Source organism: Meleagris gallopavo, chromosome 15 (assembly GCF_905368555.1).
Source record: "Meleagris gallopavo chromosome 15, MGAL_WU_HG_1.1, whole genome shotgun sequence".
Taxonomy (NCBI): Eukaryota; Metazoa; Chordata; class Aves; order Galliformes; family Phasianidae; genus Meleagris; species Meleagris gallopavo.
In genome coordinates, this window is record NC_139418.1 from 17,720,449 (window position 1) to 17,742,888 (window position 22,440).

The following is a 22,440-nucleotide window of genomic DNA, read 5'->3' on the forward strand; positions in this document are numbered from 1 at the left end:
GGCCGGAGGGCTCCGTCGGCCCGGCCGGCTCGGCTGCGCGGGGCATTGTGGGGGAGAGGAAGGAGGGAGGGAAGGCCGTCCTCGCGAGGTGCATGCCGGGAGCGGGGCGGGCGGTGCTCGGAGGCCTGGAGAGGGGCGGTCGTTCCGTCGGTGTCTCGGGGCCGCGGCGGTCGGTGGGCTCGGGCCGGCGGCGGAGGCTCCTGTCCGGCGGGGATGGCGGACGTGGCGGCCTCCCCCGTGGGAAAGCGGCTCCTGCTGCTGCTGGCGGCGGCGCCGGGCGAGGGCGAGGCGGTGGGGCCGGACTCTGGGCCTGCGCTGCCCTCCCGGGCCTGGCGGAGCGGCACGGTGCGGGCTATGAGCGGAGCGGTGCCCCAGGACCTGGCGGTGAGGACCTGGCGGCGGCGGGGCGCGGGCGGGGGGCGCGGGCCGGGCCGCAGGGTGAATGGGCCGCGGCCGGGGCTGGGGCTGCGGAGCGCTGCCTTCCTCCGGTCGGGTCGTGGCGGCGCCGTGCTGGCGGCCCTTCTCTGCGGAGCTCTGCCCGCGCCGCCCGTGGGCCTGACGGGACGCGCTTCGGGCCGGGGAACGGCGGTCCCGGCCTGCAGGAGCGTGGTGGCGGGGCGTGGGTCGGGTGGAGGGAGCCCGGCGGCCTCAACTGCTGTGATTTCTGATGGCTGAAGTACGGCTGCGGGTGCACGCAACTTTTCCGTGCTGTTTCCTGGGAAGACGTTAAGTATATTTGATCAGGCTGAGTGAGGTTTCTTGTTTAAATACGTACTTTATGTGTCGGAGTTGGTGGTTTTAGGTCTTCGATTCAGTTTTCAGCTGCAGCAATTTGCATTTAGTGTAATGCATTTAAACACTTTTGGTTTTGTTTTGCTTGTCTCTGGTGTAGTGCAGTGAGACACTCGGGTGGAGATTGTGGAAAGAACTCTGGACAGACAGCCTGGCCATTTCTTTGTGTGTGCCACTTCTCCTAGAATTCATAGTGAGTGATGGCATGCTTTGCAAACCCTTGTGGCCTGGTAGCTACCAACCATCTCAGAGGATAGGGTGATGCACTATTGCTGCCTTGTTTATTTAAGCTGGAGGTAAATAAATAAATACATAGGAGAGGGGATATTGAGAAATAAATTAGGAGAGGTGTTTGAGACTGTCTGAAGCATGGAAACACATTAGGGCTGTGAGCTGGTCTGGAAAGCTGCCTTTGTAACAGACTGAATTTGACGTGTATTGGTACCCTTGTGTTGTGGTCCCATCCGATGCAAATGTGATTATGATGTAAAGAGTGTTTGCAGTGCCTGTTCCTACTGTCATTTAGCTGGAGGAGTGTTGCTTGGACAACTAAAAGTAACTCATTTGTTTCCTCGTTAGTCATGTGACACTTGTTAGACTACTTTAACCAAGAAGAAAAATCAAATTCTGTGCTTGATAGCATAAGAAATAATTTTTGTTTTCTTGACGTTTTTGAATTCATAGTGTTCTTATAACTGCTGTTCTTCAATCAACGCAAGTTTTTTCAATAACTTTCCATTTCACACTGTTTTTAATGATACAGTTGTCTCTAAACATTGTGTTTTCCAAATCCGTAGAAGAACTACTGAATACAAACTGTCTAAAATACACAAGGTGAATTTTTTGTAGTTCTGTACTGTGGAATATTTAGTGTTGTAGTGGATCTTTCTGTGTATAATGAACACTGCTTTGACAGTGTTAATCAGTAAAAAGGTTGGAAGGATGAGAGGCTGAGGACACTTGAATTGTCCAGTCTAGAAAAAGGTCTCAGAAGCAACTTCATTCCTCTGCATGTTTGTGGAGAGAGAGATCCTGGTCTCTTTTCTCTGGTAATCAATGAAAAGATGTGTGGGAACAACACAAAGCTTCTCTAGGGAAAGTTCAGACTGGGCATCAGAGAAAGCCTCTTTTCTGTGAGGTAGTCAAACACCAAAACCATCTTTCTGAAGAAATGGTTGACGTCCCCATGCCTGTTGTTGTTGAAGAGGCATTTGGATAATGTCCTCCGTAATGTTCTTTAACTTTTATTTAGTTCTGAAGTGGTCAGGCAGTTGGACTAGAAGATCTTCCAAGGTCCGTTCTAGCAGAACTTTTCCATTCTGTAATGATGTTCTGTTAGGAAAATGTCATCTTTTTAAAATTCATTCAGCCAGAAGTGAGCACTTGGCACCAGTTCAGGAATTACTGTTCTAAGATAATGATGTGAGCTAGGTCTGAAGAAGGCTAGAAAAAAAAAATCTAATCTGCACTTTGAATTAGGACTGCGCTTTCTCATGGTATCCTGTAAAGATGGTTTTTCTTAGTAGCCCATAGTCTCATGTTCACTTTTAAGAAATACAGAACAGTTTTATATCTCTGCCTTTCCAAAGCAGGAAAATGGAGAACGCTCAAAAAATATGGAACTTCAAACATTTCAGAAAGCTGTTAAAATAGTACTGGAAAAGCAGTATTACTACAAAAGCATGTTGTAGTCTAAAGTGTCATCTTCGTAAGGGATTTTATGGGAGCAAATCTTTGTTGTTTTTTTTTTTTTAAATTAAGTAAGGATGCTGCAACTCTGCAGGGCTGGAATTAGGTTTGTATGCTCTCTATCAGTTTTGAGATGTTGCTTGAAAGCCTTCTTGGCAATAGGAAAAAATGTGGAGAAAAAGTGCACATGCTGCCCATATGCGGTAGACTGTCAGGGTTTACATCTGCTGCAGAATTTTGGTGTTATTTGTTTAAGACTGAATGGGAAGTTTGTAGAGGCATTCAGACTGCAAAAAGTGTTGCAAGATGAGTTGGCGGATAAGTAGTTGGAACTGGGATTCTGGAAGTGGTGGGAAGGTTCAAAACAACCTAGGAGAGTTGTATGATATACAGATTGCTTTCTCTACTACTCTACTTGTCTTTGCTTCATCTGATCTGCAAGGATGGCCATATTCCTGGATCATTCTTCCTGTTAGCAAGACACATACATGAGTTTGCATGTTGGAAGGATTCATGAAAGTGTATATAGACCCCAAAAAGTGGTCTGATGTGTTTCATTTGCTGTCTCCTATTGTTGCAGTTGAAGGTAGAATGCTGGGCTGAATGGATGTTCTTTAGGCCAGTAGGTAGAGCATATCTACAATGCTGTTTGTTATAAAATAAATATTTGAGGACCAGCAGGATATTGAATACTTTTTAACAATGAATTTTTACTTACTTTGCAAGTAAAATACAATTCTTTGAAAGAGAGCTGGTTGCAAAGCAGTGGGCATACATTTTCTCCACTCACTGTATGATACTTTCTTGGTGGCCTTAGTACAAAGTATTATGAATTCTTGTGTTGTTTTTTTTTTTTCCTCCCGGTGGCTTTTCTGTCTTCCAACATGCGAGATGAGAAATTTGCATTCATCCAATGAACAGTGTGTTGTGTTTCCAGTGACTGCTTTTTTCAAGAATTAAAAGCGTCGAGGGATTCTGTAACTACTTATTTACAGTGAAATGCAAGGAACAGAGATGTTACAAGGGAGACGGGATACCTCTGCAGTTGTAGCTTATGTAAGTTGCTTATTTTCCCTCCTAGCTGAATCGAGATGAAAATTGTTAAGATAAAATTGTGCAAACTCGAAGACTGAGATAAACACAGCGTAATAGGTAAAGCAAAAGCTGCATGCACAAGCAAAGCAAGACATCAGCAGACAGATGGAAAGTTGGACTCCATCATGTGTAACATTTGGTTGAGAAGACAAATGCCATAACTACAAACACCCTTCCTGCTACCTCTTCCCTGCCCAACTTCTGCTGCTGAGCATTACATCGTGTGATATTGAATATCCTTTTGGTCAGTTGGGATCAGCTGTCCTTACTGTGTTCTCACTCAGCTTTTCACGCACACTCAGCCTCCTTGCTAGCTGAGCAGTGTGAGAAACAGAAAAGTCCTTGACTCTGTGTAAGCACTACTCAACAACAACTAAAACAGGAGTGATTTGATCAATGCATTTTTCATCACAAATCCAAAACAGCATCATAGCAGCTACTGTGAAGGAAATTAACCCAATCCCAGCCCAAACCAGTACCTCTGTGTAGCTCCATCATGATCTCACAGAAGTGTTTGAAGAAATGTCTTTCCAAGAAGACTTAACCAGAATGTAATTTTGTGCATTGTGTTGGTGTTTCATCCCTCAGTAGCTTCTTAGTGTGGTCATTGTATGCATTTGTTCATGCAGTAACTTTTCTTGCTAGTGTCATAGCGCTCTCTAAGTAGACACAGTGCTTCCAGTTTCAAGTGCCAATTAAAGAACCCAAACAATATTCTGCTTTTATATCCCTGTGTAACTCTTGTCCTGAGGTCGCTGTGCTGGTGACTCCAGTTGCATAATGCTTCAGGCTTCCCCTGTTGAACCATCGCTGTCTGCATTTAATAGTTTGTGTCACCTCCTTTTGATTAGATGCTCTATCTAATCAAAGTATTTAGCTTTTCAATCTATAACTGGATTTCTTTCTTCTGCAATTTCTAAGCCTGTTTTATTTAAAAAATAATTTTACTACTTCCCTGTTGTTATCACTGACTAACTGATCATTCTCCTGTGAGGTAGTGCTGCTAATAGTGACCGCCTTGTGTTGCAAGTACTTGCTGTAAAGAGTCTCTTTTGTGTCTTGCCTGCATTAGATTATGATGCTGCTTTTGTGAAACAGAAATGTGAGGTTTCCTTGTGTAGTCCTTAGGTTTAATGGGAGGATTAGGTAATGATACAGTGGAGCTCTGCTACAGACTACTTGACTGAGTGGAATTAGCAGATGAGGCTTTCTACAGGCTGATGGGGTAGCCGCCTATTTGCAGGCCCTGATCCTCATGGGGAACTTCAACAATCCTGATACCTGTTGAAGGAACAGCGTGGCAGGACATAAACAATCAAAGAGGTTCCTGAAAAGTATTGGTGATAACTTCTTTCTCCAAGTGACAGAGGAGAAGAGGGGCTCTTCTGCACCTCGTTCTCACCAGTAATGAGTGGAATTTGGGAATGTGAAGGTCATAGAATAGAACAGAATCACCAAGGTTGGAAAAGACCTTTAAGTTCAGAATCGTTAGGACAGTGAGAAGAATGAATAGCAAACTTACAAGCTTGGGCTTCAGAAGAGCAGACTTCTTCAAGGATCTGTGTGATAGAATATTATGGGAGAAAGCCCTAGAGGAAGGATAGGCTTAGGAAAGCTAATTAATATCCAAGGATCGCTTCCTCCAAGGGTGGTGCAACCCAACAAAGAAGAAGTCGGGCAGAAATGCTTTGGGGCCTGTTTGACTGAACAAGGAACTCCTTACCAAACTCAAATACAAATGGAAGAGTACAGAGGGTAGAAACTATAATGAATAACCTAGGAAGAATGCAGAGATATTGTCTGAACATTCAGAGATGAAGTCTTGATGGAAATGAATCTGTCCAGGGATTTCAAGGACAAAAAAAAATAATAATCTGTAAATACATCAATGACAAAAGAAAGACAGGGAGAAGGTTGATGTAGTGGATGCTTTCTTGGTCTTGTTCTGTACCAGCATTACTGACCCTCTGTAATCCCAGGTCCCAGAGACAGACTAGGAGAAAGCATTGGAGCAAGAATCAAGTCAGACAGTAAGTTCAAAGTGGACGTAAGTTCATGGGCCTCAATGGGATGTACCCACAAGTACTGAAGAAACTGTCAAATGTCACTGTAAAGCTGGTTGTTGTTGATCGTTGGTCAATCATGGAAACTAGGGAGAAGAGCCTGATGACTGAAGGTAAGACAGTGTCCCTGCTTTCTTCAAGAAGTACAGGTTGGTCTGCCTCAGATCAAACTCTGGGAAGGGGATGAGGCTTTTCCAGGCATGTGAAAGAAAAGAAAATCAGGAATAGTTAGTGTGAATTCACTAAAGAAAAGTCATTTTTGACCAACTTTACAAGTTTCTACAATGAACTTACAGATCTGACTGATGAAAGAGTAGTGGATGCTGTCTTTCTGGACTTCATTAGGGCTTCAACATTTTTCCCCTTAAGATCCTTGTAAAGAACTTCTTGATGTATGGACTGGACAGTCAAGAAAGTGAGGTGGATCAAAAACTGGCTCAACGGTCAGACCCAAAGGGCAGTGATTGGTGGTGGTGCAAAGTACAGTCAGAGCCCAGTGATGAGTGGGGTATTCCAGGTATCAGTACTGGGTCTAGTCTTGTTTTACATTTTCATTACTGATCTGGATGATGGAGTAGAGTATATTCTCAGCAAATTTGCAGATGACCCAAAATCTGGGGGAGTTATTGCTGTGTTGGAGGGTCATGTAGTCATCCAGAATGACCTTAGCAGGTTTGACAAATGGGCTGATGGGGATCTCAAAGTTCAGCAGGGAGAAGATCAAAAGTCCTCCGCCTGGGGAAGAACAACCAGTAAGTACTGTGGATCAAGCAGCTGGAAAGCAGCTTTGCAGAAAAAGATGTAGGGGCCACCACGTAGTTCATGAATCAACAATGTGCCCTTTCTATGGTGAAGGCTAACAGTAGTCTGGCTGCATTAGGCAGAATGTTCTCAGCAGTTTGATGCAGGTGATCCAGTACTGCTCAGTACTGGCCACAGCTGGAGTGCCGGTTCCAGTTCTGACGTGTGCATAGTCTGCTCCCCTCACCATTACAAGAGAGATGCACTTATACTGGAATTTTAGGAGTATAAACAAATACCTAATGGGAGAGTGCAATGAGGATGAAGCCAGACTCTTTAAAATGGCACTCAGTGACAGTAAAAGAGGGCAGGGTGAGGGTAACTGAAAGCAGGTTGCCTGCAGAGGTGGTGGAATCTCTCTTCATGGTGTATGGGAACTGCTGAGTCCTGGCCTGAACCACTGATTGAGCCCCTGGGAAAGGACCCGGTCAGCCCTGGGAGCACAGATGAAAAGGCAGTTTACCTGTGTGATAGGAAGGGGTGGAGCCTGGCTGCACCTCTCTTAGACCTCATTTAAGGGCTGACTGCCACTGGGGAAGGATCTCTGGTTGGAGATCCCTCTTTGGTGGAGCTTTCCTCTGTGAGCCTGGAATCTTCTGATGTGGGTAAGCAATCTTCCCTTCCCTTATAGCACCTTTCTAGCATGCTGATCCTTCTGGTTTTTATACCTCTCGTGAAACACCTTGTCAAATTGGTCTGTCCAATTGCTACACACAGAGATGCTCAGAAGCGAAGTGATCATAGTCCTGAGCAATTGGTTCTGGGTAGCCTTTCCTAAGCAGGTAGGTTGGATCAAATGCTCCTTAGAGGTTCCTTTCAACCTCAACTATTCTGTGATACCTATTAGTCAGGACCAGCCTTTAAGCATAGTTGATCCTTGTAGTAATTGTGGTGAGATTCTTCTTGACCATATGATGTTTTTTTGTTTGTTTGTTTGTTTTTTGTCTGGCTTGATTATAAATTATTACAGAGAAAAGATGTTCTCCTTGATTTGCTTTCTGCTTTGTTTTCTTAATTTTTGGAAGCCATTCTAAAACACCTCGGATGTATGTGTTTCAGGTTGGACTTGAAGCTGAAAGTTTTCTGTGCAGAGGCATGAACTTCATTGTGGCTTGGTGTTATGGATTTCAATTAATTCTTTGGATGCATTAGCAATTTGAAAACTTCTGCAGTTATGTTTCTTTTTATTTTTTAATCTCATTTAATGCTGGTGTTAGTTGTATGAGATCTCAGACGTCTCAAGTTGTAATATTAGTATCTACCTTCCATTTTTTCATCTGACAATGTGGTTCTTTCTGCATCTTAGAGAGAGTAAGATGTCTTGGATGAATTTCTTACCTGGATTTACTTGGTAGTCTGCAACAGATGCCTCCTGTCTGGACATAAGTACTGTTATTCCAATTTCCCAGTGTGGAAACACAGCCAGCGAGATTAAACGGCTCGTCCAAGGTCTGCAGGAAGCTCCTGATGGAGCAGGGAATTGAACCTGTGCCTCAGTCTGCTTTCCAGCAACTGACTGATGATCCTTCCTTTCGTAGAATCATGGGGTCACAAGGTTGGAGAAGACTTATAAGATGATCCAGTCCAACCGTCTTCTCATTGCCACAGCTACCGCAAGCTACTAAACCACATCTCGTAGCTCCTCATCCAGACCTCTTGAACACTGCCAGGGATGGTGACTTCACCATCTCCCTGGGCAGCCATTCCAGTGCCTGACCACTCTCTGAAAGAAGCTGTTCTTCCTTATGTCTAACCTAAACCTCCTCTGGTACAACTTGTGGCCATTTCTTCGGGTCCTGTTTGTTGCCTGGGAAAGAGGCCAAACCCCTCTTCACCCCAACCTCCCTTCAGGAAGTTGTAGAGTGCAGTGAGGTCTCCCCTGAGCCTCCTCTTCTCCAGACTGAACAATCCCAGCTCCCTGAGCTGCTCCTCATAAGACTTGTGCTCCAGACCCCTCACCAGTTTCGTTGCCCTTCTCTGGACATGGTCCAGGGCCCCAATGTCTTTCCTGTAGTGAGGGGCCCAAAACTGAACACAATGCTTGAGGTGCGGCCTCACCAGAGCTGAGTGCAGGGGGATGATCACCTCCTTGCTCCTGCTGGCCACACTATTTCTAATGCAAGCCAGGATGTCGTTTGCCCCCTTGGCCACCTGGGCACACTGCTGGCTCATGTTCAGCTGAGCATCAACCAGCACCCCCAGGTCTCTTTCTTCTTGACAGTCATCCAGCCACTCATCCCCAAGCCTATAACGCTGCTTGGGTTTATTGCGGCCAAAATGCAGGACCCTTCACTTGGCCTTGTTGAACCTCATCCCATTCATCTCAGTCCAGCGATCCAGCTTATCCAGATCCCTCTGTAGGGCTTCCCTACCTTCAGGCAGATCCACACCACCTCCCAACTTGGTGTCATCTGCAAGCTTACTGAGGGTGCACTCAATCCCCTCATCTAGGTCGTCAATAAATATATTAAACAAAATGGGCCCCAGTACCGACCCCTGGGGGACACCACTTGTAACGGGTCACCAGCTGGACTTCATTAACCACTACCCGTTGGGCACAGCCCTCAGCCAGTTCCTTATCCAAAGAAGTGTATATCTGTCCAGACCACGGGCAGCCTTCCCTAGCAGAAGCCTGTGAGAGACCAGGCTGTCAAAGGCTTCTGTGTCAAAGGCTTTGCTGAAGTCTAGGTAGACCACATCAACAGCCCTTCCCTCATCTACCAGACTGTCACCCAGTCATAGAAGGAGATGAGGTTGGTCAAGCATGACCTGCACTTCATGAACCCATGCTGGCTGGCTCTGATCCCCTGGACTCCACGCACGTGCCGTGTGATCTCACCCAAGATGATTTGCTCCATTACTTTCCTCGGTATTGAGGTCAGGCTAACAGGCCTGTAGTTCCCAGGATCCTCCTTCCAGCCCTTCTTGAAGATGGGAGTTTCAAAACTAGTAAAATTTAAGACCATTTTAAGGGATACTTTTGAAGGTTTTTTGCTTTTTAAAATTTTTTGTTGAGAATATAATCCCCTCAAATGTGAATTTTTTTCTTACATTTTTCCTACTTAGCATCTACAAGTCTGTTCCTTGTAATGCAGCAAATTCTAGTAGTTTTTCTACTATAAGTCATAATTGGAGCCTATCATATGATGAAAAAAGATCAGTTTGTCTATGGTACTTTTGTTTTGTTACTGCTTTTCTGGAGGAACTGGAGAACTTGGAGAAATTCTATTTGTACCAACCAGCCTGTAGTTCTTTAGAATGCTTGAAGACCTGAATGTTAGTGTAACAGCTAGAGAAAAAATGTATCTTCTAGGCAAACACTTCAGGTTGTCTTTGTATATCAAATAAAGCAGAGCAACAGCTCTACTTTCTGGTGTCACTTTTTATTGGGCTGGACCAAAAAAAAAAAAAAAAGCTGAGTAGATGGGCTGAGAGAATTACAGATGTGTTTGCGCCCTCTCTATTTTCACAGAATCACAACATTGCAAGAGTTGGAAGGGATCTCAAGAGGACTGAGTCCAATACCCAGCTAACACAGGTTCCCCACAATGGGTCGCACAGGTCGGTGTCCAGATGGGTCTGGCATATATCTAAATAAGGAGACTCCCCCACCTCTCTGGGCAGTCTGTACCAGTGCTCCGTCAGCTTGACTGCAGAGAAATTCTTCCACATGTTTGTATGGAACTTCCGATGTTCAAGCTTTAGGCCATTGCTCCTTGTCCTAGTGCTGCAACCATGGAGAAGAGCCTGGCCTCATCCATTTGCCTCCCACCTCCTTTAGAGTGTTACAGATAACTATCAGATCTCCTCTTAATCTTCTTTTCTCCAGGCTGAACAGGCCCAGGTTACTCAGCCTTTCCTTGTACGGGAGATGTTCCAGGCCCTTTATCATCTTTGTGGCGCTTCCTGTGTTGCAAGAGAATTTTTCTAGATTTAAAAAAATATATTAATAAAACCCAAGCTTCTTTGTAATTAGATATTGCTTCAGAAAGACATTTTCACCATAGAAGAACTTGGGGAAATCCTGCAGGTGCATTTTATCTGACCAGTATCTTTTTTTTTAATTACTATTTTATGTGGATATGTCTGCACTTATTTTATTCCTACTTGTTGCCATCAACAACTCTTCAAAAGCACCATTACTGTTGTCAGTGGATTGTCTAAACTCATGAGCAAAGTTAGAAGGATCAGCAGATGTTGGCGTATGTGATTACATGAATTGTAGGATCATTGATTCATTGGAGAGGTAATTCTTTCCAGCATAGCCATGGCTTTAGCATTTCCCTTTGACTCGGAACTACAGGATTTTTAAGTTAAGATGAAAAGAAACAGGATATTCTGTTATACTGTAACAGCTTTGCTTAAAACTTCTGAGTTTTACAACAAAGGTAGAACTTTTTTTTGCCACTTACATATCAAAAGCAAATAAGTATTATTTACTCAAAAGTCTGTCACAAGTTCCCTTGCTTTAGACTTATGTTTCGGGATTCCCTTAGTAGTTTTCTCATGCTGAGTGTGTTGGGTCTCTCTTCATGCATCGTGTAGTTATTTCCTGTAGTCACACAAGGCAGTATGTGCACAAACAATACTTTATGCTAGTCATCTTCTGCTTGTTGCCACTCCTAGTACACAAGAAAGCTGTTTCTATTCCAGAAGCTGAGAATACAGGTCATTTGTCTTGAGGCTTGCTGCCCTTTTAGTTTGATATGAGTTGCTGAAAACAACAGTGGTAATTTCTCCTGATATAATGTGTGGTCTTGCACAGGCCTAGAACAACTGCCCTACATTTTTCTGTTGAGGAAAGTACTCTAGTTGGTATTGGTTTAGAATGAATTATGGCTTTCCGTGATTGTAAATCAGAGTTTGGAAGGACTCAGTTTCTTATTTATACAAAGGTGGAATAAAACTGAGCATCGGACATGTTTTGTGTAAAACAAATGCCACGACTTTTCTGTTTTGCAGGGAAGAGGAGTGAGCGCGGTATAATAGCCTTAGAAGACTTTTTTCTTCAGCTCCAGTTCTGGATCTGAGATTTCAATAAGGGAAACCAAGATCTGGTTTTCTACTTAAGTAACAGAAGGCATTGCTGCTGCTTTGTGTATGTTGGCAATCACAGTACCTGTCACAATATTTAGCGAGCACCTTAAAGAAATGTGGAACGTCCATCCTGAAGTTCATCAAAGACTATTTCTTCTGGGATTGTGGAGTCTTGTTTGTTTTTGTTTTTAAACCAGGAAGTAACTTGTTAAATTTACAGCTAAAGTAGAGCTTTTCCACTTGGTCAGTTTGTAATAATTCACAGAAATATGAGATATGTTGTGGTTTAAGACTGGAAGAGATTTCCATGCAGCCTGATTTCATGTCTGTCACAATAAATTACCTTGAGTCGTGTATAAAGCAATAAATTAAAAAATTAAGCTAATAGATGTTATTTTTTGGGAAGCAAGCTGTGCTTCACTGCTTATTTGAATTAATGGCTGTTGAATTTATGTTGTCTGCCTTCAGGATCTTTGCCAAGTAGTTCCAGTGTATGTGCTACAGAGAGGTGGTCTCTTTGTAGCTGCTTATAAAATCCTCCTTTTAATAAAATTCTTAAGTACCTTGTGAAAAGACGTATTCTGAAGTTGACGTTCCAGGAGTTCATTTTGACCATCTTTTTTGTGTAATCTTTATGATAACAGAATCATAACATGATAGTCCTTTCTTTGTCACATTTTATTGCCACAGTAGCATAAATACAATATTAAGAAAGGTACAGATCTTGAAACAGGAAAAGTGTTAAGTTGAATTTTCACTATATTGCTGGAATTTGTTGAATGTAAGGAAGGGATACCTTGAGAAACCCAGTCTTCTTTCTCAGAAGGGCAGTTCAGGCAGTAATAGAGTTGAAGATTTCATCGTGAATGATGCTCCATATTCTTTCCCTCTCTCTGGGCAGCTTTTGCATCTGGAAAAAAGAGGTGAGGAAAAGGACTGTAAGTGGAGACCTCTTGCCTCTTTTAATGCAGATTATTGGTAAAGCAGAGAACTCCTTGTTTCTGGTTAATGCCCAGTTATCCGTAGTGGTCTTGTATGTACTTTGTACTAAAGTATATTTTGACTATCTGTTCATTGTATATGTGTAGTAGGTAAGATACCTACTGTCCTGTAGCTGAAGGACTGGTGGGTGAATGTTTTAATCTTTAACGGCCCTTACTGTTAGGGCATCAAGTGAGGCTTGTAACTTTGCTTAGCATTCTTGCAGTGTAATTGCATATAGCTTTAATGTGTACCCTTTGTGATAGGGGAAAAAAAGATATCTGAGAACAATGATTTAGAACTTAGTGCAGCTTGTATTCTTGCATGTATGTATCAGGTCATGAAGTCTGGTGAGTAGGTATTTCTGGATAATCTCATGCCAGAAATATCTGCATTTGGTTCAGAGAGCTTAGTGTAATGTACAGGGTAGCACAAGACTTCTTGTGTAGTGTGGATTTCACAAACGCCCAACTTACCTGGCAGAAGGATTTTGGTGAATTTCAGCTATAAAATTATCCATTCTGATACTGGCTGTCTGTTGAAATGACAAGTAGGAGTCTCGAAATCCCATGTCATTCCCAGCGTGCAGGAAGGTTGCATTAGATCATCAGTTGTATTTTGGGATAAAGAAGTTTTCCATCTTTAGTTTTGTATGGAGAAAGACAGCGTTTGGTGCCAGTGATGTGTGTTCGGGCAATAAATCGTCTTCCATAGTTTAGTAATTGCTATGAATTAGATTCCCATTTCTTTTGAAATGCGGTAGCTACGTAGATGTGATGTACTCGGGGTTACATTAAAATATTAATCCTGATTTTTTTTTTCTGACTAAAGCTGCAGTTACCCTGTCAATAGAGATTGTAGAATCTCATAACTTTTTTCAGACACTGAGTAGAATATAAATAGTGTTTTTTCTTTTTCTTTCTTTTTTTTTTTTTTTTTTTTTTAACTAAATCAGATCTTTGTGGAATTTGATGGCTGTAACTGGAAGCAACATGCCTGGGTAAAAGTCCATGCTGAAGAGGTTATAGTGCTGTTGCTGGAAGGATCATTGGTGTGGGCGCCTCGAAATGATCCAGTTCTGCTTCAAGGGGCTCGAGTCTCACCAAAACAGTGGCCCGCACTGGTGAGTATTTGGCTGAAAGCTTTCATATCCTTCAGAGATCTGCATCAGCATGACTGTGAATCACAAGATGTGGCTACAGTACAGGGCTCCATTCTGCAGGTACTAAAACTTGATTGGAGACAGATTTTCTTTTTTTTTTTTTTTTTTTGTGAAGAGGAGAGTAACTGGGAGTTGTAGTGCTCTTGTAAAGACAGTTGCTTATAGTTTCTGCTCTAGAAATGGAAAGCCTACAGAAATGAAATATCTGAATGTCTGAAGAAATATGGTACGTACATAGATGATTATTTTTCCCAATTTTAGAACTTGGAGTGTGTTAGGCCTTTCTAAAATTAAAAGAATAAGCCTTTGGGTCTTATTACGGACTTTGTAGAGTTCTATATGATAGAGATTGCTACGTCATTTTAACAGTCATTCCTGAAAGTCTCTGGGGAAGAAAAGAGGCTCTGGACTGTGCCTGATCTGTTAGCAGTATGGGTTGTGTACTCCTAACGTAAACTACAAAAATTTGTTTCCATGTTGTCAGCATTAACTAACATGACGTACAGATCCTTTTCCTGTTACATGGAGCGATAATCCATGTGGCTCTTTACATGGCATTTAGATGCCATGAGATTGGAGACTAAAGCCAGTATGGTTTAGCCAGAGTTGCCAGTATATCCATCCGTCAAACATCAAACACTGATAAGTAGCATACAATGAAGAGGATTCCTTATGTCCTTCTTTCTCCTCTTACTGCCTTTTGAAGAGGAGAGTTCATGTGAGAGTCTTACTCAAGTTTTTATGCAGTCTGATTTTTATTATTTCACTTTTCTTCTGTTCTTTTTCTGTCATCTTTGAACTACTTGAGATGCTACTGTCTACTTTTTAATACATCTTGTGCATGGGCCCGTTAGAATGTTTTTTCCGATGAAAAACCTTTTACCTTGGTAAAATCTGAATCTTAGTATTTTAAATGAACGCTTGAACTCAAAGCAAAACGTTTGATACATCTTTCTCTCAGGGATTTTTTTTTACTGCAGTTGGCTTAAGGTAGAATAAAACCAGGCCTTTACAGTAGAGATTCTGTAGACAGAATGTGTTTTTTTTTCTGTAGGTGGAACTTTCCTTTCAATGGGAAAATAAATGTGCATTGTCAGTGTCATGAACAAGAGAATGGAGTATGAATAAACTTGATGAGCAGTAAAGACAAAAAAATGTCATAAATACATTTGTGTTAAAATCATGTAAGTGCATTCATGAGACAGATTACACATTTCCAAGACTACAGGGGTTGGTAATTTCTTCTTCCATCAGCAAATTACATTGTCAGGTTATCGTTTTGAGTCTGCTGCATATTCTTCCATTAGTAACATATTCTGTAGTTTGGTTGTCAGAAGTACACCTGATATGAGCTTCAAATCTGCATAGAACAGTAGCAAGAAACGCTTCCCTTCGTTTGCACGCCTACTTAGTGTATCTTTTGTGCAGGAATGAAAATCCTCTGTTCCAGAGGCGATACCTGAAAAACGAGGGCTTCTCCAAAAGTAATGCTTCCTATTTTATGATATTGGCCCACAGCGTCAAAGGTAGACATTCGTGGTGTGGCAGCAGAGATTGAACCTTCCTGCTAGTGTTGTATTACATTTTGTTGCCATGTGACAGATGGCAGTTTGTCAAAATGGCCTCTGATATGAAGTGCATATTAAGCAAAGGTGTGAAGTTTAATTCCTTCATGCAGAAAAAAAGTGCATCCATTGACATTAATCGGTGCTTGCTGAATGTTTTAGGGAGACCAAAGAGTGGATGTCAGCATAGTGAGGGTTGGATGGTGTGTTTCAGCAATGGTGACAGAGGGGCATCTCTCCAGTGTAGATTTTTATGAGCACAGCATGCAGGCTCTCATTTGTCACTGGCAAGAATATATAGCTAATGGTGGTGACTATTGAAAAATAGTGTTTTGTAACAATTTGCTGTGCTTTTTGTATCTGTTGTTGTTTGCATGGAAACAAATAGGAGGTGTTACTTTCAGAGGAAGCTGCGTATATAAAGGTGTTTTTTTAACCTGCCACAAATACAGTAAAACATATTTTCAGTTCTGCTTTGAACATTTAAGAAATAGATGAAGACAACTGTTGTTGATCTGTGTGTTCAGTTGTGTTTATAACCTTCATTTTCTTTCGTTCATTACAGACCTTTACTCCTCTAGTAGATAAGCTGGGTTTAGGTTCTGTGGTCCCAGTGGAGTTTCTTCTGGACAGACATTTACGTTTCTTGTCTGATGCCAGTGGATTACGATTATTTCAGGTATTTGTTCAAATATAGTGAAAATTTAACTTTATGCTGAGCATGTCAATTTTTATTATTTTTGTACAGATCCACTTTCATATTATTGTCTGTCTCTTTTCATTGGCCTAACATGTCTTGGGGTTTGCTCCATGTTTTTTCCAGGTACTTATGCTGATCTATCTGCTTTATAGAAGTCCTAATTCCTGCCCACATTGCTCACTTGATGAGCTATCAGTTAAACATCACATAGCTGATAACTGCAACAGAAGTTTCACAGATACTTTTTTTTGTTGTTGTTGTTTTGCTTTTTGGAAACAATCCAAGAAGAGCTGTCCCTCAAAAATTGGAGATTTTCTTACCTTAAAACATTCTACTTGTATGTTAAAATTGTTTATTGTTGGCAGATGGGAACAGAAAGTCAGAATCAGATACTGCAGGAACAGCCTTTGCTAAGAGAATCTGTCAATTCATTGTTCAGTGACCAGAAACTTCAGGAGATATTTAGTAGAGGTAAGACTATTTTTTGTTGCTCAGGGCTACTATGACTGTTGTGTAACAATTGGATTTTTCTGGGATTTGTGAAGGAGAATAATAATAGTATCTGTTGCTGTTTGGTTTGGAAGATCACTTTTCCCTATTCTTTTGTAAGTTCTTTATTTGAAGGAGCATTACCTTGTGACAGATACCAATAAGTATGTTGCTACAATACAACTAAAAATTCTGTATATTATCACTGAAGATGTGATTGAAGTAGCACAGAATATGATTTGTAACTTCCATGTATTTATGACTTTCTTGATTTATTTTATTTTATTTTATTTTTTAAGCTTGTTTTGAGTTTTTTTTTGGTGCTGTTCTTAAGTTCTGGAAATTTAGATATTATGTTACTCTGGATTCATCGATCTTTTGATCGGAGAGAATTTTCCTTTGTTGCATCAAATTTACATTCTGGTGTTTTGATGTTTAATGCATGAATCATGTAAGTTTAAAATACTGCATGACTGTGGCTGTTCAGCATAGTGTTACTACTGTAGCCGTTACCTAGGTTGCATTCTAGGATTTAATTCTGTTTATAGGTTTTGCTTGTCGCATTGTGTTCTTCTAGTGCTAAGGTGATTTTTTTCCATCCAGAATTTGGGTTTGTTGGTCAGGTAGCCCCCTAAGAGGTAGGCCTCTGTATTACATTTGAGGGCAAATAAAATTCTTAATGGAGATTTACTTGGTTCCCTTTCCTTAAATAAAACGTGTATTGATATAAATTATGTGAGTGACCAAGTGTAGTGGCAATGCTAAGTCATGGCCTGAAACAATGATTGAGCACTTGGTGGGAAGGCAGGGCCAACCCAGGGGATCTCAGGTGCAAGCAATGTATCTGAATGATTGGAAGGGGTGGAACCAGGATCAACCCTTTCCCAGCCCTCATTTAAGGGTTGGCAGTGGAGGTGAGAGCATCTCTTGCTGGAGATCTCTGCCTACCTGAGGCCTTCCCAAGGTAAGCAGCTTTTTCCCTTTTTTTCTGCATCTGTGGCTGCTGCATGTGGGCTGGTTCTCATTTGCTGTAGCCAAAGACTTTGCCACCCTGCTATTATCATCCCATTATAGCATACACCTAGTAACTTCAGAATTGTCCATTTGGAAGCCATCCTTTCCATGAAGAAATTTGTCCTAATGTCTTATTTAAATTTCCATGAATAAATTTGTGCTAATGTCTTATTTAAACCTTCTCTGACACAACTTGAGATCTTTCCCCCTGTCCTATGACTTGTTACTGGAAAAAAGAGGCTGACACCTTCCTTGCTGCAGCTCCTTTCAGATAGTGTGATGGGGTCTCCCCTCAGCCTCCTCTTCTGCAAACTAAACAACTCCTCTGCATACAACTGAGTAACTCAATATCCTTATTGTAGTGAGAGACCCAAAACTGATCACAAAGGGTCAATCAATCGCTTCCCTAGTCCTGCTGGACATGCTGTTTCTGATGCAAACTGGTATGACATTTGGCCTTCTTAGCTACCTGGGGACACTGCTGGCTTGCATTCAGCCTCCTAACGACCAGTGTCCCAAGTCCTTTACTGCGTGACAGCTTTCCAGCCACTCTTTTCCTGGTTTGTACTGATGCGTAGAGTTGTTAATGACTCAAGAGCAGGAGCCAGCACTTAGCCTTGTTGAATGTAATGTGCTTGACTTGATTCCTGAGTCCAGCCTCTCCAGATCGCTGTGCAGACCTTTCCTACCTTAAAGCAGATCAGCAGTCTTGCCTAACTCCGTATTGTCTGCAATCTTACTGAGGGTGCACTCAGTCCCCTCAACCAGATCGTTGACAAAAATGTTAATCAGAATGGACCCAAATAGTGAGACCTGGGATGTGCCACTGGATTGAACTCCATTTAAGTGACACTTTGAGCCTTGCTGTCCAGCCAGTTCTTCATCCACTGAATCCTCCTGTCCATACTTTAGGCAGCTCATTTCTCTAGGAGAATACAGTGGGAGCCAGCACCTAACACTTCACTAAAATCAAGGTAAACTCCATCCACAGCCTTTCTCTCATCTACTAAGCAGGCTGTCTTATCATAGAAGGTGATCAGGTTGGTCAGGCAGGACATGCTGTTCATAAACCCTTGCTAGCTGCTTCTGATCACTTGAGTGTCCTGTATGGATTAGGTGATGATGCTCAAAATTATCTGCTCTGTGATCTTCCCTAGGACTGAGGTCAAACTGACAGACCTGTAATTCACTGGGTCTTCCTTCTTACCCTTATAGTAGATTGGATTCGTGTTCTCTAACGTCCTGTTACTGGAACCTTCCCAGTTAGCTAGAGTGGCTAATTATTTAAAGTGGCTTAGTGAGCACTTATACCAGGTTGTTCAGTACTCTTGCGTGAATCCCATCTGGCTGTGTAGATTTCTGAATGGAGGACCTTCATCTTGCTCCTTGTCACCATCATCTAACTTCATGGGCTGGGTACCCTGAGAATTGAACTTACTGATACAGACTGAGGCAAAAGAGGCATTAAGTACCTCAGCCTTGTCCACATCTTTTGTCACTGCACTACTGCACTTGCCCTCACGTATGGTTAAGTTTAGAGATTCTCCTTAATCCTTCCTTTGCTCCTAATGTATTTATAAAAGCATTTTTAATTGCCTTCTACTATACTAGCCAAGTAGAGTTTCAGTTGGGCTTCTGATTTTCTTCCTGCAGATACAGACTGGTGGATATTAACTTCTTTTAATCTGCAGGAAGAACACGTTGCATGCTGTTTTGGAGAGAGGGAGTGGGTTGGGAGTAAACCTTTCTGTAGACAAATGTTCCCCATGTCAAGGAACTAAAACGCTTGATCTAGAGACTCTAGATATTTATGCAACTATATTGATTTTTTTATTATTATTTTCACAGTTACAAATATGTTTCTACTCTGAACTATGTACTATTTATTCAGGGACTTAATGCAACTGAACTGAGTTTCTGGGTTGATGCCTTATAATTACTGACCTGTAGGTTAGAAAGGAAAAGAACATAGCAAGTATCCCACACTTGTTTTTTTGCCAAAGGAACAAGTTCATTTTGATCTTTCACTTTTTTTTTTTTTTTTTCCTCCTTGTAAACTAAAGGAATTTTTTCTTTACTGTAGCTCAGAGTTACTACAAGAACAGAATGCTTGGCTTGGGCAGAATTTGCAGCAGAAGACTTAGCATTTTAATTTTGTTCCGCTAGAAAGCTGACGCTTCTGTACAGATAATTAGGGCCTGAACTCTTTTTCTTATATGATACTTACCTTGCATGATGCCAAGCTTTCTTGAAAATAAACTCAAAAGTGCTTCTTTTCCAGTTCCTTACAGTATCCAAGGCCAAAGAGTTAAAGTTTACCAACCAGAAGATGAAAATAGCTGGCTCTGTGGTGTTGTGAGCCATCAAGACCCAATAACACGTCTCATGGAGGTGTCTGTGACTGAGGTAAAAAATATGAAGTGCTGCTTTAAGTTTTCTAAAATACAGTTTCTTCCCAGAAGCTCAAGTTGTGATGAACCTGTTATTCTCCATGAGATAGAAGTAAGGAAAACTTCTTTCTGGGTCGGTTATGCTATGGTTTTCCTGTGCCATTTCTCAGCTTCTGTCTGGCAGACTGAGGAATTGGTTTGAAATAAGTGCGTTATAGAAGATGAAATCTTAGTCTAAGCTGAATTGATTGAGGTACTTCAGCTTAGGCTGTTCCAATCGGTTTTTGGTTTGTGTTACGTGATTGTGTGGAGTTTGACAGTAGTTCAGCCTTACCAGCAGCCTGCTTCTAATGGCTTCCTTTTTCATGAGCAGCTAGAAATAAATCTGTAGGTTTGTGTGGATGTTATTAAAGCAGTGGGTTTCTTTTCCTTGTAGCCTTTTCCATATGCAATAAGCGTGCAGAACAAATGCACTGAGTGTGCCCGCTGAGTCCTATACACAGGTGCAATAATCTTACACTTTGAATACTGTATCTATTGCTAATTTACAGGAAAGAAATATAAAACGTATGGTTAATAAGTCTGGTACTTTAGAGAGATTGAAATTCCGGAGTATAGGCTTTCAGCAGGTGCGTGCCAGGAAAGAAGCAAATTTACTATGTATCTACTGTCAGATAAAAAGGTAACCTCCATGCACTGCTACAAAAACTGGGTAATTATTGCTGCCTTAGCAGAGGTACTGATGAGGATTATTAGCATAAACTGATGTAGTCTTTTCTATGTCTAGCAGCATGAATTTGCAGAATGCTAGAACAGTACTAAAACAGATTTAGACAGTTGTGTTTAGTGTAGTGAGATGCACCTAGATATGCTCATTAGAACAAATACGTAAGAAAACAGTGGTGGCAATCAAATCTGAAAGTTCTTGGACTAAAGAGATGGAGCCAAATGGAAGGTAAACTGAAAGCCTTTAGTAATTGCTAAGGAATTCAAGCATGTGTTTAAGGTCTCCTAATGTTGATACTGTGTATTCTGAATTAAAAAATAACTATTTCTCTTCTTCCTCCTACCTCCTCAATATTCATTTGCATAAAATTAGACTGGTGAAATAAAGTCGGTGGATCCTCGTCTGATTCATGTTGTGATGGATAACACTTCTCCGAGTGAGGTACTATAATATTTCAGGTCTTTATATACAGTATTGAAAAAAGAGAACATGAGAATAACTGTACACTGATAGTGTGTTCACTGTGGGCTTTTGGTAATGTGAAGAAAATTTTCCTCTGTCAGTTACCACTTTGGGAAATGGACATGAGTTTTCTTTAAACCATCTATTTTTTTCTAGTTCAGGCTTGTTTTATTAACTTCAGCATGGCTCTTGGGTGGGGTTTCAGTAATCAGTGTTATTGTTCTGTTTTAAGAGATAATGCTCTGCTAAAGAGTGTCTCTATGCTCACAGCCTTCCTTTTAACAGGATCACCCTGTGCTTCTCCACAGACCCTGCTAGGCATTTCTAAAAAGTATCTTCTGGCTTCTCTAACGCAGGCTGGTACGCTTGTGGCATTTCATTGCTGCAGTTGAGAGGTGCCATGATAAAATTTGGACCTGTGCTTTTACCCTAGGCTAAAGGATAAGGTATATCCTACAGTTGAAAATTACAGTCTTTGGGTAATGGACAAGAAGTCTGCCCTTGAAAAGATCCATAGTTATTAGACTTGGTTGCACAAGTTGGTGTGCAAATACCTGCCTTACACAAACAAGAATTATGTTGGAGTGTGTCCATGTTGCCTGTTTCATAGAGTTTGCTATGATATGGCATGTGGTACAGCAAAATAGCTCACCTAACAAGTTCACTTTGGAGATCCTTCCCTAACACAAAAATGAAGAGCCTCCTTCAGCAACCGCAAAAAAAGACTACTGATGTTTGTTGTTTACATTGTATCCTTCTTCAGATCTGTAGTTTGTTTTTAAAATAAATCTTTCTAAGCTTAGACTACTGTAGTCTTTGTTCTAACAAAGAGAATGCTCTTAGAAGTAGACCTTCTGTTTACTGATTGTATGGGTTTTTTTATTATAGGGAGGGGGTCTAAAAGCATCTAAGTCATCTAAAGGGAAGAAGAAGAGAGAAAGTTTCGAGGGAAAAGATGGACGGAGGAGGAAAAATGTTTCAGATTCTGGGTGTGATTCTGCAACAAAGAAGCTAAAAGAGAGGGGTGAGGTGGATGGCAATGGTAGTGATGGAGGTGAGGCAAGCAGAGGTCCTTGGAAAGGAGTCTCCAGTAGTGAAACAGGACTGGATCCAAGGGCCAAACAGTTGCCTTCATTTGTTCCTCAAATTAATCGCAATATTCGCTTTGCTACTTACACCAAAGAGAATGGTCGAACATTAGTAGTCCAAGATGAGCCAGTTGGTGGTGACACACCAGTGCCATTCACTCCATTTTCCTCTGTGTCTGGACAAGCATTGCTAGTTGGATCTGGATGTAAAGAGGCTGGAAAATCACTGGAACAGATTGGCCAAGGCACAGTGACTTCTGCAACCACGGTTAGTACAACTGCTTTGACACCAACAACTGTGAGAATCTCCGATACTAGCTTGCCAGCAATTACTGGACAGGAGAAACTGAAAACAGGCCGAACTCAAGCCCAGGGAGAGGTGAGT

At 41.7% G+C, this 22,440-nt stretch overlaps 1 protein-coding gene across 5 annotated transcripts in view; it reads left to right on the plus strand.

Moving 5' to 3' along the window:
• The first annotated feature begins 70 nt into the window (after window positions 1–70).
• Window positions 71–22,440, plus strand: part of KDM3B (lysine demethylase 3B) — a 53,256-nt gene continuing 30,886 nt past the window's right edge. For 2 of the 5 annotated variants that reach the window (XM_085236835.1, XM_085236836.1), the window contains exons 1-7: window positions 72–384; window positions 13,414–13,581; window positions 15,751–15,864; window positions 16,251–16,356; window positions 19,670–19,794; window positions 20,878–20,946; window positions 21,856–22,434. In XM_085236835.1, the coding sequence (XP_085092961.1) occupies window positions 214–384; window positions 13,414–13,581; window positions 15,751–15,864; window positions 16,251–16,356; window positions 19,670–19,794; window positions 20,878–20,946; window positions 21,856–22,434 (1,332 nt within the window). In that variant the 5' untranslated portion in view covers window positions 72–213. Of the gene's footprint in view, window positions 385–3,399; window positions 3,538–13,413; window positions 13,582–14,674; window positions 14,805–15,750; window positions 15,865–16,250; window positions 16,357–19,669; window positions 19,795–20,877; window positions 20,947–21,855; window positions 22,435–22,440 lie in introns of those variants that run through there. The other 3 variants (XM_085236837.1, XR_014886597.1, XM_010719209.4) reach the window with 3 other exon arrangements.